Here is a 17,281-nt window from a genome sequence, read left to right as displayed (position 1 = left end):
GAAGTAATAATTAGCTGTAAAAGTACAAAATGTACATTTAATTCATTACAACTCTTGCTATAGTTTTAGCATGTTAATGGATATGACAATGTTAAATTAATGTATTTTGTCTTGGTGGACTAAATCTACAAATGCTGCTGCTGCAGAGCAAGTATGGTCTTGCTACTGCTAAGAGATACAGACACGCTGCTGTGAGCATGTAAGATAAACTGCAGCCTTATGAATAGGCATGCATAAATCCTGTAGCAGATCTAGACAGGTGAAGCTGGCGGAGGTGGAGGGTTTCAGAGGAAATCTGATAGCATGAACCAGACTATTTAAATGGTGAGCAAGCAATATCATTGGCTGCAGAATCAGCAGGGGCCAATCAGTTTGTGCCATGTAGTAAATGATGTAATAAATGATGTGTAAATGATTAGGTGACTAAAAAGTGTAGCCAAGGCAGTGATTGTCACATGTAGCTTGTTTTTGGTTTTGTTTTCTCTGTGTTCTGTTCCCATTTTGCATTCTGTTCCCCACTTCACTCAGCAATAAACCAATACAGACCAATAAAATATGGATTTACTGGCAGTCCAACTGCTCTGTATAGACCAGAAGCAGCAGTCCCTCAAGGTCCACACCCAAAAATTTCGACATCTGACATGCTTTACAAACTTCCTGGACGGTTCCCTGTGTATTTTCTACCTCACAAGTTTGAACACAGAAGCAAAAGACCAGCAAACACCATCTGCCCAGCAGAGATCATTATCAGTCCCATTGCAAACCCAGAGCTCAGCCAGTCATCACCCCACAGCACAGATACGACACCAGAGCTCACTGCAGATGAAAAGATGAAACCTGCCGCGATGCACAAGCCAGAGCCGCACAAGAGGACTGAGCCAGCCATCGCCCTGGAACCCGAGCCCTCACGGTGTGTCTGATCAGGTGTGTGAGCCGGTATGAGGGAATGGAAGAAGACTCTGCCCACTGAGGGTGAACTGAAGTTGACCTCTGCAATTTTTATGACTTAGAAGAGGAGGATTACCTTCCCATATAGCACAAAGGCCCAATCCCAATTCTATTTTCTACCCCTTTGTCCTTCCCCTTGCCCCTTGAAACAGAGTGGCAAGGTGTAGGGGTGAAAATATTGAAATGAAGAAATGAGACACCACTACTGTAACATTTAACAAGTATGATCAACAATGAAGTGCGCGTTTCAACAGAATTCAGGCCTGAGCATGTTTAACAGATTTCTCACTCCCAACGTTGTTTTGCGCTGTATTTTGGACTTCAGAAAACGGCACTTGGTTTCAGTTCGAAAACGTATGAGCCTTTGAGTTTCCTTTTCCATTGGGCCTAGCTGTTTGTTTAACCATTCCATTCCGTGCTGATCCGAGCTGACCGGTATGAATATGGTTTCGTTTTCTACTGTGGTGCTGCTATAACTGAGGTTTTTGCAATGTAATACAAACAAGTCAGTTGTTGCCTTGGTAACGCAAGAGTTTACAAATGATACGAGATGACCAGATATTTCTTTTAACTGTATTATTCATTTGTGTTCACATCATTCAAATAGCGCGTTTAGCAAGTTATGGAGAAACTGGCAGCCAGGTAACACATGAGTGATCGATCCTGAGTGGAAATATCATTACCATGATCACTACATGCATTCTAGCAGCACAGTAAATTCAGGGAAATTTCTCATACCCCTTTGTTCGAAGTGTGGTCCCGAAAAATCTTCGTTTGAAGGGCTATCTGGCCCTTCCCCTTAACCCTACCACTCCAGCCAAAAGAGAACTGAGACACCCCTACCACTTCACGTGAACGCGCAAAACGAAGGGGTAGGGGTAAGGGGTAGAAATGGGATTGGGCCAAACTCTCCTGTGTTTCCGCTGGTTCTGTCCAGTTTAGAGTCTCCTGCATCCCCCCTGATTTCGCCCAGCCCAATGTCCCCTGTGTCTCCAGAGTTCCCGCCCAGCCTCCCTCTTCCGCCTCCTCTTCCAAAGTCAGCCAGTCCATTAGCCCCGCCTCTGCTGGTTCTCTTTAGCCTCTTGTCTTCTCCTCTAATGCTCTATATTAGAGGATTTGCCTCGGGTCTTCAGGTCTTCATGTTTGCCCAGGCAAGTGGATCCCCAAGTGGATCCCCGGCTCCACCTCCAGCCGCTGATCCAACTCGGTCTGTCAACATGTCGGCTCCTCCTTTGCTTCTCCCTCCATCAGCTTCACCAGATACCATCGGCCTCACGGCTTCACCGGGCTCCCTCGTCCCTCTGGTTCTCCCTTGGTCAGATGTCAGTCCTCACAGACTTACGAGCCTTCTGTAGCACTCCATCTCTCCACCCTTCGGCTCCATCTGGCTCTGCCTTCCCTCCGCCTCAGTCCTCAGGCACCCTGGCTCCACCTTGGATGCTCTTCACTGCGTCTCCACCTTGGCCTCTAGGACCATCTGTGTCACCCGGTCTCATCTGCTCTCCATCTGTGCATAGGGCTCCACCTCCAATAGCCTTGTCTCTGTTGGTCATCCCCCTGGTGTCGACAGCCAAAATTCAACTCCTCCCTCCATTGACTCCACTGTGGGCTTTCATCCTGGATGGCTCCTCCCACCATCATTGCTGCTGTAGCAACTCATAATGTAATAACTGCACATAATGTAATAAGTATTACATTATTAATGTAATAAAATGTTCATAATAATTCTCTCAAAATGTATTAAAACTTGTAATAGGTTACTGTATGATAAATTTATTACATTATGAACACACTGTGCCCCACCCTCCTTCCTTAGCGGGACTGTTACGGCACAAGGACACACCTTCCAGTGTAGCCTGTTTTGGGTTTTGTTTTCTTTGTGTTTTCTTCTCGTTTTGCCTGCCTGATTTGCGAGTTAGCTTCTATTTCTCATTTGATTATGTTCCCTGTGTATATACTGTAAGCTGTGAATTTCCCTAGCTAATTTGTCTGTTATTGTTGATGTGTTTGAGTAATTATTCCTGCTATCTCCTGAGTTTTCAATTGTGGATTATATTAGACGGTTTTTTCCCTGTACTGCTTTGTCGTGCACTTCACTCAGCACCACAGTGTAACAGTAACAGTCTTGCCTCCTACATATTGACTTTTTTTTTGACAAACCTATCCGAAGGTGCTCTATTGTTACTTGGTGCATGTAAAAAAATCATGGTAATACCATGGTAACATCAAAATACATGGTAAAACCATTATACTTTTTTTTTTTTTTTTTTAAAGATGTTATTACACCTTCTTGACAAAATTCTAATGTTATAAAAATGTTTTTAAAATACATTTATGAAATAAATGCTGTCCGAATCCACTTTTGCTAGTTTAACGACCGGAAAATGGCCAGCGCGCCCAGTGCATGGTCTGAAAGGGTTGTCCCTATTCTCTTAATGAGTAATAGGTGTGTTTTGTACACATGCAATAAACCAATCAAAGTCTCATCTCCCATTCCCATCAAAAGCCCTTGCGTTCATGCCATGGTGGATTCGCTATGTACATGCCGAAATTTGTAAGCAGAAAAACTGCTTCTCTAGCGAGGAAACAGATCTGTGCGAGGTTAAAGCGCGTGAGCAGACCATCTACGGAAAAAGCCAGATTCCACCAAAGCATTTTTATCTTTATGCACATAATATTAATCTTTTACATTGTAATCCTTAATATTTTGCATGTTTGTGTCCTACTGCGCGTCCCTTTGTGTAATAAGCAGAGTGTACGCGCATTGTGCACCAGCATAGGCGTGTATTACTAACGCGCTCTTTAAATAACAAAACAAATACTGCGGCATTGGCTTTAGAGCAGGTTTCAGTTGGTCAATGGCGCAGTCTATTTCAGTTGCCTCAAAATAGCAACACGGCAACAATGCACCTGAACACACCTCGTTTTCTGAGCAGCACGTCCATGGGCGCACAAATGGGTGCAAATGCATTTGTTATTTAAACAACGTGGCGCATGATGCGAAAATGATAACTGCGTCGGGCTGAAACTAGCAAAAAACACTTGCGCTGGTGCCGCATTGCGCCATAAGTATTTTTTAATAAACTAAATGGGCAATGAATCATGGGAGATACAAACAGTGATTAAAAATAAATGCAATATTTTAAAGAAAATGATTTGAAATATATAATGTGAATAGCAATATGTATATATATATTTTTTACTTTAGACTATTAAAACTTTAAGGCATTATTTCGACCTGACTTTACCCTTAAAACGTCGTTCTTCTTCATAACCCAGGAGCCCCAATCTTTTTTCTTTTTTTTATGATATTGACCTCCATAACTTAATTAGATTTTTTAAGTGTTTTACATTGTATTAAACCTGAAATTAAATGTAAAAATAATATACAAAAATTATATATATTTTTTTTAATGCATCATATAGTACAATATATTTGATGTTGATGTTTTTTAATGCATAATGTCTTAATAATATAATATAATTTAATATTATTTTGATAATTATTGTACTGTTTTTAGCTTTTTTGCAGTGTGACAAGTGCATTTTTAAGTATTTATTTCATGTAATGTCTCCATTAATAGTAGATGATTATTAATGATTAAAAAACAACAAGAAAGATAAAGTTTAAAATATTTTTATGTTGAATATAGCATGTTACCTTATAGAACCTTGCTGTTAACTACCCAAGTACAGGTGCATGTGTGTTTCAGGACATTCATCCAGTGTGTGTGTATGTGTGGGCAGGTTTAGGGGTGGAGTCAGCCTCTGTCTAACTCAACGTCAATGTCTTCCTTAAGATCGCTGACACTTGTTGATCCTTATATCACTTTTACTCAACCACAGTATAAATGCATGTTAGGGCTCTCAAAAGTCATGCCCGATGTAGCACATAGGTTTGACGTTGGGTCTGGACACTGATGTTCTTTTGTGTCTGCTTTTGAACAGAAGAATGTTTTCAAAGACCACCATGAGAAGAACAGCATCTGGGGTAAAGACGGCTTCTATGTGCTGGTTATCTGCCTCACAATATTCATCCTCATCTTCTCCTGTTTAATGGTACGTATCTCTCAGTCTTCTTGATTTGAATAGGACACAATGCTGTAGGATGATTCATGAAATGCTCTATATTATCTCAGGAAACCTGAATGGAGTTCTCAGATGGGAACTTTGTCTCAGAATTTTCTCCTGAAATTCCTTCATACAAATAGAAAGATATTCAAATAAATAGGTAGTTGTAGTACAGGAAGCTAATAACACTTGAAATGACAGCTCTGATGAGAAATGTTTAAGTTTGTATTAAGATCTTAAAAAGTTTGAAACTAAAAGTAGATACATGTGAAATTGCTAGGGTCTTTCTCAGGAGAAACATCTGCGAAGCAGGAAACCTAGGTAAAAGTCTCCATTTGCTCTCCATTCAATTTCAGTGTTGTCTTGGAGAAATGAATGAGATATTAAAGAGACCTCATTTGTGTGGGTTTGAATATTGAGTTGTGAATGAAATATTGAATTTGAATATTGAATATTGAATTTGAATTTTGAATTTATTCACTTAAAATACTTCCTGTTTGTCTCAGCAAACACCCTCATGAAGTAAACACCAACGGTTATTAACATTAATACTGAAATCATTCACGTCTGTAAAGGCACTCCTTGGGTGTTGATATATAGCGAGTAATAGTGAAAAAGACCTGAACAGAAGCAGAGACACAGGATATGATACAGAAAGAGTCATTGCAAAACGGATGTATTGTGGCAGAGGAAGTCGCATGGTTTCCTCTAGTGGTTCAGCACTTTAAAAGGATCAGCACTGCCATCTTGGTCACACCTGACTCCGCCCTCTGATTGGTTGATGTTTGCTCTTAACGTTTTAAGTCTGTCTTAAGTCTTGCGATGACATCATAGCACGTCCTCAGAGCACCCACTCTCTCTCGCACTGATGGACTGAAGAGCTTAAGGAATAATTACCGCGTTAAGCTGTGACAGGGACTGCTGAAGCATTATTAGCATTGTGATTCTGTAAATACTAGGACAGGAGGGGTTTTCAAACTCTTTGATGCCGGGGACCACCAAATATGATGATCATCCTTTTGCGAGTGGCACCCCTTCCAACTTTTTTTATTTTGTGAAAGATCAAAATATCATAAATAGGGTAAAATATTATCTGGAAAATATTTACTTTTTTATACGACCCACCATTAGCCTTCTGTTAGATGTTTAAAACTGAAAAGAAACAAAACTATGGCTATGATCAGATAATAAAACTTAATTTGCTTAATTTCATGATTTACAAATAGTATTTAGAAAGCAGTATGAAAAAGTAATAATATAAAATTTGGTAAATTGTAAGCAGAGTTATCTAAAACTAAAACTATTAAAAACATTTCTGTTAACTAAATAAAATATAAATATTAGTTGAAAAACTTAAACAAAACGAAAATTTGAAATGTTACCTTGGCAATAAACTGAAATAAGTTTAAGTTGAAGAACTACAATTATTAACTGGACATAAAATAAATTTAACCTACTAATATATAATATAATATATATATATATATATATATATATATATATATATATATATATATATATATATTAAAAATAAAACAAAATAAAAAACAATTATATATTGTTTATCTAAATTGAACTTTATTATTTAAAAAAATAAACACCTTATAAATGTTCATCAATAATTCATGCTCGATTCTGATTGGTCAAACATGATATGCTCTTTTGCACCTGTGCTGCCGGATGCATTTGCAAGTTTCATTCGAGAATTCAAACCGCGTTAATGTCCGGAAAAAAATAATAATGGAAAAAAAGGTGTTGTTTGTACAAAGGTAAAGTTCACTCGTTTGAATTTAGCACTGAAACCATTACCACACAGCTCCTTAGGTTGAGGAGATAGAGACCTCTGGTGGAAAACCTGGGAATTCCTTTATTCAAATGTGAGCGCATATATTTTATGGTTAGACAAAACATACTAACTTTAATTTGATTAATTACTGACATAGAGCCATTGCTAAAATAGATGTAAAGGGGGTTTCCAACTAGATACATGCCTTTAAAACCATGAGAAAGAAGATGACTTAAATTACAACCCTCAAAGCATTTGCTTTAAACATGGACTGCATGTGTTTTAATGAGATGCAGAGTTTAATGAAGATTATAATGGCTCATTTAATTTCTCAACAAGATTTGAAACTGACTGGAAGTATTCAGTTTAAGATACACTTTAAATTATGATGTAGAAGAAAAAAAAATACTGTACTTACAAATTACAAATTGTTTTTACAAATTGAATCAATCAATTCATTGGTTACACTTTACAATAAGGTTCATTTGTTAACATTAATGCATTAACTAACATGAACTAAACATGAGCAATACATTTGTTACAGTATTTATTAATCTTTGTTAATGTTACTTCAGTTTGTTCATGTTAGTTCACAGTGCATTAACTAATGTAACTCTTGATTTTAATAATGTATTAGTAAATGTTAAATTTAACATAAAAAAAGAGTAATAAATTAGAAGTGCAGTTAACTAATGAACCTTATAAAATGTAAAGTGTTAATAATTTATTGACTCATTCATTCTGATAATAGAGTTATTAAATCCAAATTTAGTAAATTTAAACTTAAAACAGAAAAAAACTCAGTTGTAAGTGTTTTTTCCTTTGCACATTTCCGTAAACATTAAACAGAGTTAGAAGAATCATTGTTGTATTGTTGTAGTTATCGTCTTGTTTTTCCTCAACAAAGTAACCAAGTTTTGTTCAAGTTATGAATGATTTACATGGCTGTAACGTGGACAGCTGAATTGTTAAATATGATTGTAAGAGTAACGACAATAACGTGGTTCAGGCTTGTGGTGAGAAATGAGGAAGTATGGTGTAGTTCTGTGATGAAATATACTGTGAGATCTTAAACACTCAACTGTAGATTTAAGGAAGCTTTACTTTCTGAATAAACAGACTCATGTAAAGTTGATCGAAGATAAAGCATATTAATAAGAGAAATCTAAATCATTTTAAAATGCATGTACTTTTTTATAAACATATAACTTCTATTATATACTTATATATAATTTAATTTATATATATGGATATATTAAGTGAATTTTTATGAAAAAAATCTTTCAACTTAATTTATATGTGTCAAGGGTATGTTTAGTTTCATTGTGTTTTGTTCTGTTTCCTGTTTGCCTGTGTTCCCAGTCATTAGTTTCTATGGATGTTAATTGAATTACACACCTGTTCCCTGTTCTGTTAATGATCACCCCTTGTGTATTTAAGCCCTTAGTTTTTCCTCTGTTCTTTGTCTTGAGATAACATTATGTTGTCAGTATAGTGCTTCTGTGTTCCTTGTGTTTATTAAAAGTTAGTTTGTTTGCCACGCTTCTTTCTCTGTGAATTCACATTCAAAATTCTGACTTTATAACTCGCAATTCTGACTTTATATCGTGCAATTCTGACTTTCTCACAATTCTGACTTTATATCTCACAATTCTGACTTTATAACTCGCAATTCTGACTTTATATCTCACAATTCTGACTTTATATCGTGCAATTCTGACTTTCTCACAATTCTGACTTTATATTGCGCAATTCTGACTTTATATTGCGCAATTCTGACTTTATATTGCGCAATTCTGACTTTATAACTCACAATCCTGACTTTATATTGCGCAATTCTGACTTTATAACTCACAATTCTGACTTTATATCTCACAATTCTGACTTTATAATGCGCAATTCTGACTTTATATCGTGCAATTCTGACTTTAATGTGCAATTCTGACTATATTTCGTGCAATTCTGACTTTATAACTCACAATTCTGACTTTATATCGTGCAATTCTAACTTTATAACTCAGTTCTGACTTTATAACACGCAATTCTGACTTTATATCGTGCAATTCTAACTTTATAACTCAGTTCTGACTTTATAACTCACAATTCTGACTTATCTCACAATTCTAACTTTATAACTCACAGTTCTGACTTTATAACGCGCAATTCTGACTTTATATCGCGCAATTCTGACTTTATAACGTGCAATTCTGACTTTCTCACAATTCTAACTTTATAACTCGCAATTCTGACTTTATATCGCGCAATTCTGACTTTATATCGTGCAATTCTGACTTTATATCGTGCAATTCTGACTTTCTCACAATTCTGACTTTATAACTTGCAATTATAACTTTATAACGCGCAATTCTGACTTTATATTTTGTGCAATTCTGACTTTATAACTTGCAATTCTGACTTTATAATGCACAATTCTGACTTTATATCGTGCAATTCTAACTTTATAACTCACAATTCTAACTTTATAACTCACAATTCTGACTTTATAACTCGTAATTCTGACTTTATATCGCGCAATTCTGACTTTCTCACAATTCTGACTTTATATCTCACAATTCTGACTTTATAACTCGCAATTCTGACTTTATATTGCGCAATTCTGACTTTATATCACGCAATTCTGACTTTATCACAATTCTGACTTTATAACTTGCAATTCTGACTTTATATCACGTAATTCTGACTTTAGTTAATGTATTTAGTGAATTTTTTATGAAAAAATATTGCACTGTATCCTGCTGGGAGTGTAAGTTGGAGAAAAAAAAAAAGAAGTGGAGAAAAAACCTTGGGAGAAACCAGGTTCAGTCAGGGGACCAGTCCTCCTCTGGCCAGACGAAAGAACATGGTGTGATTATGATTCCAGGCTGCATCACTTAGAAAGACTTAGTCTTTGCATGTTCGATTTGTAGACACTGGTAGTACTTCCACCTACGTCACGCGTGACCTTTCCAACATGATTACGTAATGCGTGGCACATCGCAGAGCTAGTGCAATACAAGCATTTGTGGTTAAAAAGTATATAAATTTTTTTTTTTTTTATTTAGAAAATGGCCAATCGTTTCACTAGATAAGACCCTTATTCCTCAGCTGGGATCGTGTAGAGCCCTTTGAAGCTGCACTGAAACTACAATTTGAACCTTCAAACCGTTGTACCCCAGTGAATTCCACTATATAGGCAGGAACACACCAAGCCGACGGTCGGCTGTTGGGTAGTTTTTGTTTGTTGGCCGACTAAGTTTTCTCAGTGTGTTCCGCACCGTCGGCTGAAGTTGGTCCTCGTCGGCTTTTTTTCAGCCGATTCGACATGTGGAATCAGCGTCGGAGCTCGTCGGTCAGTCAGGCTGTCTGATCATTCTGGTTGGCTGTTCAGCTACTGCCACCTGCTGGTTCGGAAAGGCATTTCATCTTACGTAGGTGCAGAACGGACGTGCTACTTGTCTGTCGGCAGTCGAGCATCGGTTTGGTGTGTCGGCAAATTTGGACCCAGACACTGCCGATGTGAGCAAATCCCGCTGTCTGCTTTCGTCGCCACTAATTCGTCGGCGTCGGCTTGGTATGTTCTTGCCTTATGGAGAAAAATCCTGGAATGTTTTTCTCAAAAAACTTAAGAAAGAAAGACAAACATATTGAATGACATTAAATGAGTAAATTATCAGGAAATTTTAATTCTGAAGTGAACTAATCCTTTAATGGGAACAAAAAATCATTTACTTTCTTTAGTGTTGGGGTGACCTGAATTTGTTGCTTAACAACTTCTTTTTTCTTTAGGTGCTTTACCGAATAAAGGAGAAGGAATTCTTGGATCAGCAGCTTAAAGAGCCATCCCCACCCACCCGGGACGTGCAGCTGGCACCCATCCCTGTTCATGGTGCTCAGCCTCCTCTGACCCTCAAGAACAGCATGGTCCAGGCCAACCAGACGTCCAAACCCAGTGCCACCCATTCTAGCAGCAGCACAAGCACCCCATCCTGTAACATAAACATCCATCAAACTTCCAGCGTGACGACGTCAGAGCCGCACTGCCCACCCAGCCACTCTGTGGCTGAACTCAAACCCAGTGTGTCCTCCACACATTCGCCCTTTAGGATGAAGTCTGTTGGTGGCCTTCAGGAGCGGTAAGACTTATTTTGTGCACAAAAAACTCTTCGATTTAAAGGAATAATTCAGTCAAAAGGAGTAATGTGATTGTTCACTCACCCTCATGTTGTTTCAAACCCACATGCTGCTATCTTTCTATATACACAAAAGAGAATTTTGAAGAATCTGTCTTGTAACTGCAGCACATTGCGGCAAGTTTGATTTTGTTTTTGGCAAATGCCATTGATTTGTGTGTGACGTAACTAGATGCAAATGTGCAAAATGGAATTCTGTCTTTCTGAGCTTGTCAAACAACTAGTGATTAGTGATATAACTGACAAATTTACAAGAAGGAAGTTGAGGAAAAAACTAAATGTTAACAAATATTTTGAAGATCAGTGGACATTTTGCTTATATTAGTGTTTTACGAAATATAAATGGCAACAATGTCTAATTACAAATGTCATACAAAGAAAATAATTTCTGCAGCAATGGGTATTATTCATGTGATGTGCCCCAGGGCCCCATGATCCTGGGCTTTTTCTAAGACTATACGTTCACACTGTAGGCAAAAGTGGCCCAAATCTGTTTTATTTATTTATTTATTTTTGCTCATATGTGACTCATATCTAATTCTTAAACAGTGTGAACAGCACAAACCACAAGGAATCTGAACATTTTTATTCTGATTTGGGCCACTTCCATATGTGGTCCTCTAGATCAACATTCATCACAATACTGCCCTCACGGGAGTCACTCTAAAGATTTTACATAACAGTAGTTCTTTGGTCGTAATGGTAGTCAGTGAAGGGATTGTGAGCAGTTATACTCAAAAGTATTAGTATTGATTAGTCAAACTGTTCTTGAACAAATTTGATAAAGAGCATGCCAAAATGGATGTTAGGCTTTATCTCCACCGCGCTTGGGTGTACAGAACTTTGTCCATGTCATGGCAAGCATAACCTGAGGCCCCGTCCACACGGAGACGCGTTTCTGTGAATACGCACAAATTTTTTATCGGATAGGGGTTTCGTCCACACGGGTCCAGTGTTTTCGAAAAGGTGAAACCGCTATTTTTTGAAACCAGGTCCCAGAGTGGATAAATTTGAAAACCGTGTGTGCGTTTTCGTGTGGACGGGACAATCCGTATATTTTCTGAAACGATTATGTCATCATCCCTAACAGCACAAAACAGCACCAACAAGAGCAATAGCACATTCTACAAGATTGTGATCGTGCTGCAGAAGCTACTGAGCCAAAATAAAGTGTTATTTCTAAGCTTTGCTATAGTTTGTATAGTTTGTTAACATAAAATAATGTATTTAACAGATACAAAAATGTACCATTATGAAACCTGGTATGTGTAATTGGCACCCTGCCTTTTAGGTACCTTAAAAGATTGTGGTCAAAATTATAATTCAATTTAAAAAAATTATTACCTGTTGTCATGAGACTGGTCTTGCTAGATTCCCATAGATGGCCAAACTTTTTGATTTACTTTGAAAATTTTCTCAAAAGTCTCTTAGAGTATTGGTTCAATTTTTGCCAAATGTTACTTATATCAACTTAAAGGTGCAATATATAAGAATTTTGCAGTAAAATATCCAAAAACCACTAGGCCAATGTTATATATTTTGTTCACTTGAGTACTTACAATATCCCAAATGTTTGCAACTATTTGTAAATCGTGAGAAAATTGCAGTTTTAAAGGGGTGGTTCAATGGTTTTTTTCTAGGCTTGATTGTGTTTTGGGGGCACAGTTTAACATGTCTTAATGCTTCGTGTTTTTTTTTTAAACGCTGTATTTTTTAATATATTTTACCTTTATTCTACACCTCTGTTTCCATTGTCATTTGAACGGCTCGTTTGACTTCCTGCTTCTATGAAGCCACTCCCTCCGAAATACGCAATGTGTTCAGATTGGTTAGCTGGCACAGTGTAACCAGAGCCATCGTGATTCGCTGAAGCGTCCGGAAACGGCACGCCCCTTACCGTTCGTTGTTACTTTTGCTTCAGTGGAAATGTAAATAATGGCGTCTATATTGTCGTAACAAATTGAGCCTGAATCAGACCCAGCAGAACCTCTGCAATTGTGGATTGTAAAGGACATTTATGAATGGTATTTCATTTTGTATTCGTGTCAAAGTGTTGTCACTGTCACTGCTGTTTGTTAGCTTTCAATATACAGTTTTATCCTGATTAAAGCTTTACTGTAGCCGAATACATGACTGAGTAGTAGCATTTTTGTAAAGGTAGAGTTTAATTTACAGCATGAACAACTGTTTGTCTATGAACATAGACGTTTGTTGGTGTTTGTTGGAGAAGTATGCACTATAATACAGCTAACTGGCTAGCGAAGCAAAAACGAGTTGCTCTTTGTAAATGTCCTGGATGCAACTAAATATAGCAACAGAACTATACATTTAAAAGACATGTACAAACAATAAAATGTACTTACAGTTTGGGGCCGATAAACAGCAGCTTCTGCTTTTAAAGTGGGAACTGCTCCATCTTTCAGTAAAATCCAGCATTGAACTCATGTAGATTCTGGAAGCTGTCTTCAGCACTGCATCCAGTGTAGAAAATATCACTGATTATTATTATAATGGGTTATATTATCTTTTGATGTGTCGCTCGTGTCCGGTGTGCACAACTCTTCCACTTTCATTATGCCACGCTACATGGCCTCGCCCACTTTGTTGCGTGTTCCCAGGGGCGTGTTTTGCAGGGTTTATGATGTCACCAACCCGTGAAGAAGCTCGTTGTAGTCCAAACCGGTCGTTTTTGTAGGCATTAAACTGCCATAACTTTACCAGATAATATCTCTGTTTGCATTGAACTTTCAGTGCTTTAACTTTGCAGATACTGTTTATGCTCAAACAGTACCATTACACACTAACTAAAGTTAAAAAAGTGAAATCGCATTCAACCACCCCTTTAACCAAGGATCCAGGACGTCATACCCACGTTACCCTCCGTTGTTATTTTGTAGAAACCATGGAAACACCAAAGCCGTTTTAATATTTACGTTTTAATAGCTTTTTTGATATATTTATAGACAGAAAACTAATTGTTATATAGCTCAACACATTTAGTCTTATTGTTTAAATCTAATTTTCTTGATTATTCGCGAGTAACATGCTTTACCATGCCTCAGAGAAAAACACTATTTTGTCAAGTAGCTAACATATCATAATCAGTTGCTTTATTTTTAGTAACAGTAATACATCATTTTCTCCATCATACAATATGTTTTAAAATTAATCGCATGCCATTTATCAACACAAAGCCATCCAACATTTAATATAATATTCTAAAATCAATCTATCTTACTGCAGTGTGTAACAGTGTCTCACAGCAGCTGTCGAGTGAATGCACAGAGTAACGTTATAATATCATTTTCAACACACTCAAATGTATCTAGTATGATAAACAGAGCTGTGTTACCTCATACTCATGAACGGAAAAGCCGAAGCAGCGCCGGCGACTGTGGCATAATAAAAGCTCCGCTGCTCGTGAGGCGTGTGTTGTGCAATCGCTCCATCGGCCTCATTCAGCTCCCAAAACACTCGGTCCTGCTCTGCTTCATACTACAGTAATGTTAATAATTGCATCCATGAACATGATTTCTTCCTTAGTCCTATCCCTATTATTTCCTCCGGCTGTGAGGTGGAGACCACATGTCCCAAGATTCCACGCTCAAACTTGGCGTCATCAAGCTACGCCTTTGTTTTGAATAGGCCTCTAGCGACCTCTAGCGGACAGAACATTTTACATATATGGCACCTTTAAAGGATTAGATCACTTTCAAATTAAAATTTCTGATAATTTACTCACCCCATGTCATCCAAGATGTTTATGTCTTTCTTTCTTCAGTTGAAAAGAAATTAAGGTTTTTGATGAAAACATTCCAGGATTATTCTCCTTATAGTGGACTTCAGTGGCCTCCAAACGGTTGAAGGTCAAAATTACAGTTTCAGTGCAGCTTCAAAGGTTTTTAAACGATACCAGATGAGGAATAAGGGTCTTATCTACAGAAACCATCACTCATTTACTAAAAAAAATAAATAAATAAATGTTATACATTTTAACCATAAATGCTCATCTTGAACTAGCTCTCTTCTTCTTCTTCTTCTTCTCTATTAGAATTCCAGCAGTGTAGACACTGCTAAGTGTATTAATGCCAGGTCAAAGTTTGAACTAAATTGTCATATACAATATGCTAGTGCAAGTTTATAACAATTAGTTCGAACTTTGACCTGTGGAGGGCAGTAATACACTTAGCAGTGTCTACACTGCTTGAATTCTAATAGAGAGGAAGAAGAAGAGAGCTACTTCAAGATCAGCATCTATGGTTAAAACGTATCTAATTTTACATTTTTTTTAGAAAATGAGTGATGGTTCTCTAGAAAAGACCCTTATTCCTCATCTGGGATCGTGTAGAATGCTTTGATGCTGCAATGAAACTGTAATTATGACTTTCAACTGTTTGGAGGCCATTGATGTCCACTATATGGAGAATAATCCTAAAATGTTTTCATCAAAAACCTTAATTTCTTTTTGACTGAAGAAAGAAAGACATGAACATCTTGGATAACATGGGGGTGAGTAAATTATCAGCAAATTATATATTTAACACACTTTCCTGACGTTTTTTTTTCTTCTTCTTTTTTCCCCCCTCAAATATTGCTGTTATGTCTCTGTCTCTCACAGACGAGGATCTAATGTCTCTCTGGTGCTGGATATGAGTTCTTTGGGTTCGGTGGAGCCTTTGAGTTGTGGGGTCGTGACCCCACGAGAGCGTGCCACTCAGGAATACCTGCAGTCAGCCAGTCGGGTCCTCTCACGGCAACAGCTTCGTGACATCACATTGAACACCCAGAGGCTGCACACAGAATTTGTCGTAAGTGATTTTCCAGTGCACCACTAATACTTTTAGCAATAATGTGGTTCAACTTGACTTTTATGAGTCATGGGAATTACACACAGTTGGGGTTCAGTTAAAGGGTATTTTCTTGATGTTGTTACGGCTTGCTCCACAAAAGACGATGACAAGGAAGATACAAATAAGGTTATTTACTTTGATAAAATAAAGCAAAGAGAATAATCCAAGAAAGTATAATGTGACAGTGTGTTCTATACACAAACAACACGAGATGAGGGGCTTAAACAGACAAGATAACGAACTGAATACACACAGGTGGGATCTAATTAATGAGTAATCAAGGTGACAAACTAGTGGCGGAAAACAGAGAACAAATTTAATACAATGAAAATGAAATCAAAACTGATCATATCTGCCACACATGTAGTATTTAATGGATGTTTTATGTGATATCTGAATGTAATATGATGAAATCTACAGTAAGGCCTATATAAATGTAATGTGCTTATGTAATGGTGTTGACCATTTCCATTGTACTCAGCTCAGATTTTTTATCCACAGGAAATTCCCATGAACTTTGTGGATCAGAAAGAACTGGATATCCCAAATCATGGATCAAAAAATAGATACAAGACCATTTTGCCAAGTTAGTATCTGAAGTACCACTTAACATTTCACTGTTATTTCACTTTGAGTTGAGTCATGGTATTGGTATTGACTACTGATATGTTGGTATTGTGGCTACATTTACATGCAATAAAATCAGTTAATAATTGGATTGGTGACTCAATCGGACTGAAAAGCCTTCTCGTAAACTCACTGAATGATACAACCAAGTTCGATCAGAATGACATTTCGATCCAATTGAAAAGGGTGGTGTAGGGGTGTATGTCAATACCTGCAAAAGACAGGGGTTGTGTCCTATTCCCAATCTTCGTCTTTTGAACCCAATCATGATTTCATTTACAATAATCAATACTCAAATTTAGCTTTAGTAACTCTTCACACTGTCAGTCACGCACATGTGCGCAAGCACTGACGATATCCCTGTTCTTGGCTCATTTTGATCTGATCATTGAATCAGTGAGTTGTTGACTCGAGAACAGCTGCAGTAGGATCAGTTTGATTCACAAATTAATCGTTCAGTATAATTTGTGAACCAATTCATCAGGTTCATTGGAAAGAAACAGGTCGTTAATGAATCGGACATTGCTATTGTGTCTCACAATAGCTAATAACAAGGAAAGATATGTTGTTAGTAAATGCAAATGGAGTTAAAATATTATGTTTGGAATTAGGTGAAGTTAAAGGCCCCCCCCCCCCCCCCCAAAAAAATACTCTGATAAAGTACTGATACTTGAAGGTGCAATATGTATAATTTTCTGTCCGCTAGTGGTCGCTAGAGGCCTATTCAAAACAAAGGCGTAGCTTGATGACGCCAAGTTTGAGCGTGAATTTTGGGACATGTGGTCTTGATCTCAACGGCTGGTGGAAAA

At 37.5% G+C, this 17,281-nt stretch overlaps 1 protein-coding gene across 1 annotated transcript in view; it reads left to right on the top strand.

The window, feature by feature from the left end:
- ptprr (protein tyrosine phosphatase receptor type R) overlaps positions 1-17,281 on the top strand; it is a 58,376-nt gene that overhangs the window by 33,473 nt on the left and 7,622 nt on the right. Inside the window, exons 4-7 of the mRNA XM_067392408.1 lie at positions 4,897-5,007; positions 10,592-10,938; positions 15,614-15,803; positions 16,347-16,431. Of these exons, the coding sequence (XP_067248509.1) occupies positions 4,897-5,007; positions 10,592-10,938; positions 15,614-15,803; positions 16,347-16,431 (733 nt within the window). The remainder of the gene's footprint in view (positions 1-4,896; positions 5,008-10,591; positions 10,939-15,613; positions 15,804-16,346; positions 16,432-17,281) is intronic.

Source organism: Chanodichthys erythropterus, chromosome 8, assembly GCF_024489055.1.
Source record: "Chanodichthys erythropterus isolate Z2021 chromosome 8, ASM2448905v1, whole genome shotgun sequence".
In the NCBI taxonomy this organism is placed as follows: Eukaryota; Metazoa; Chordata; class Actinopteri; order Cypriniformes; family Xenocyprididae; genus Chanodichthys; species Chanodichthys erythropterus.
Note: the sequence above shows the minus strand (reverse complement) of the source record. Positions and strands in the feature narration are given on the sequence as shown.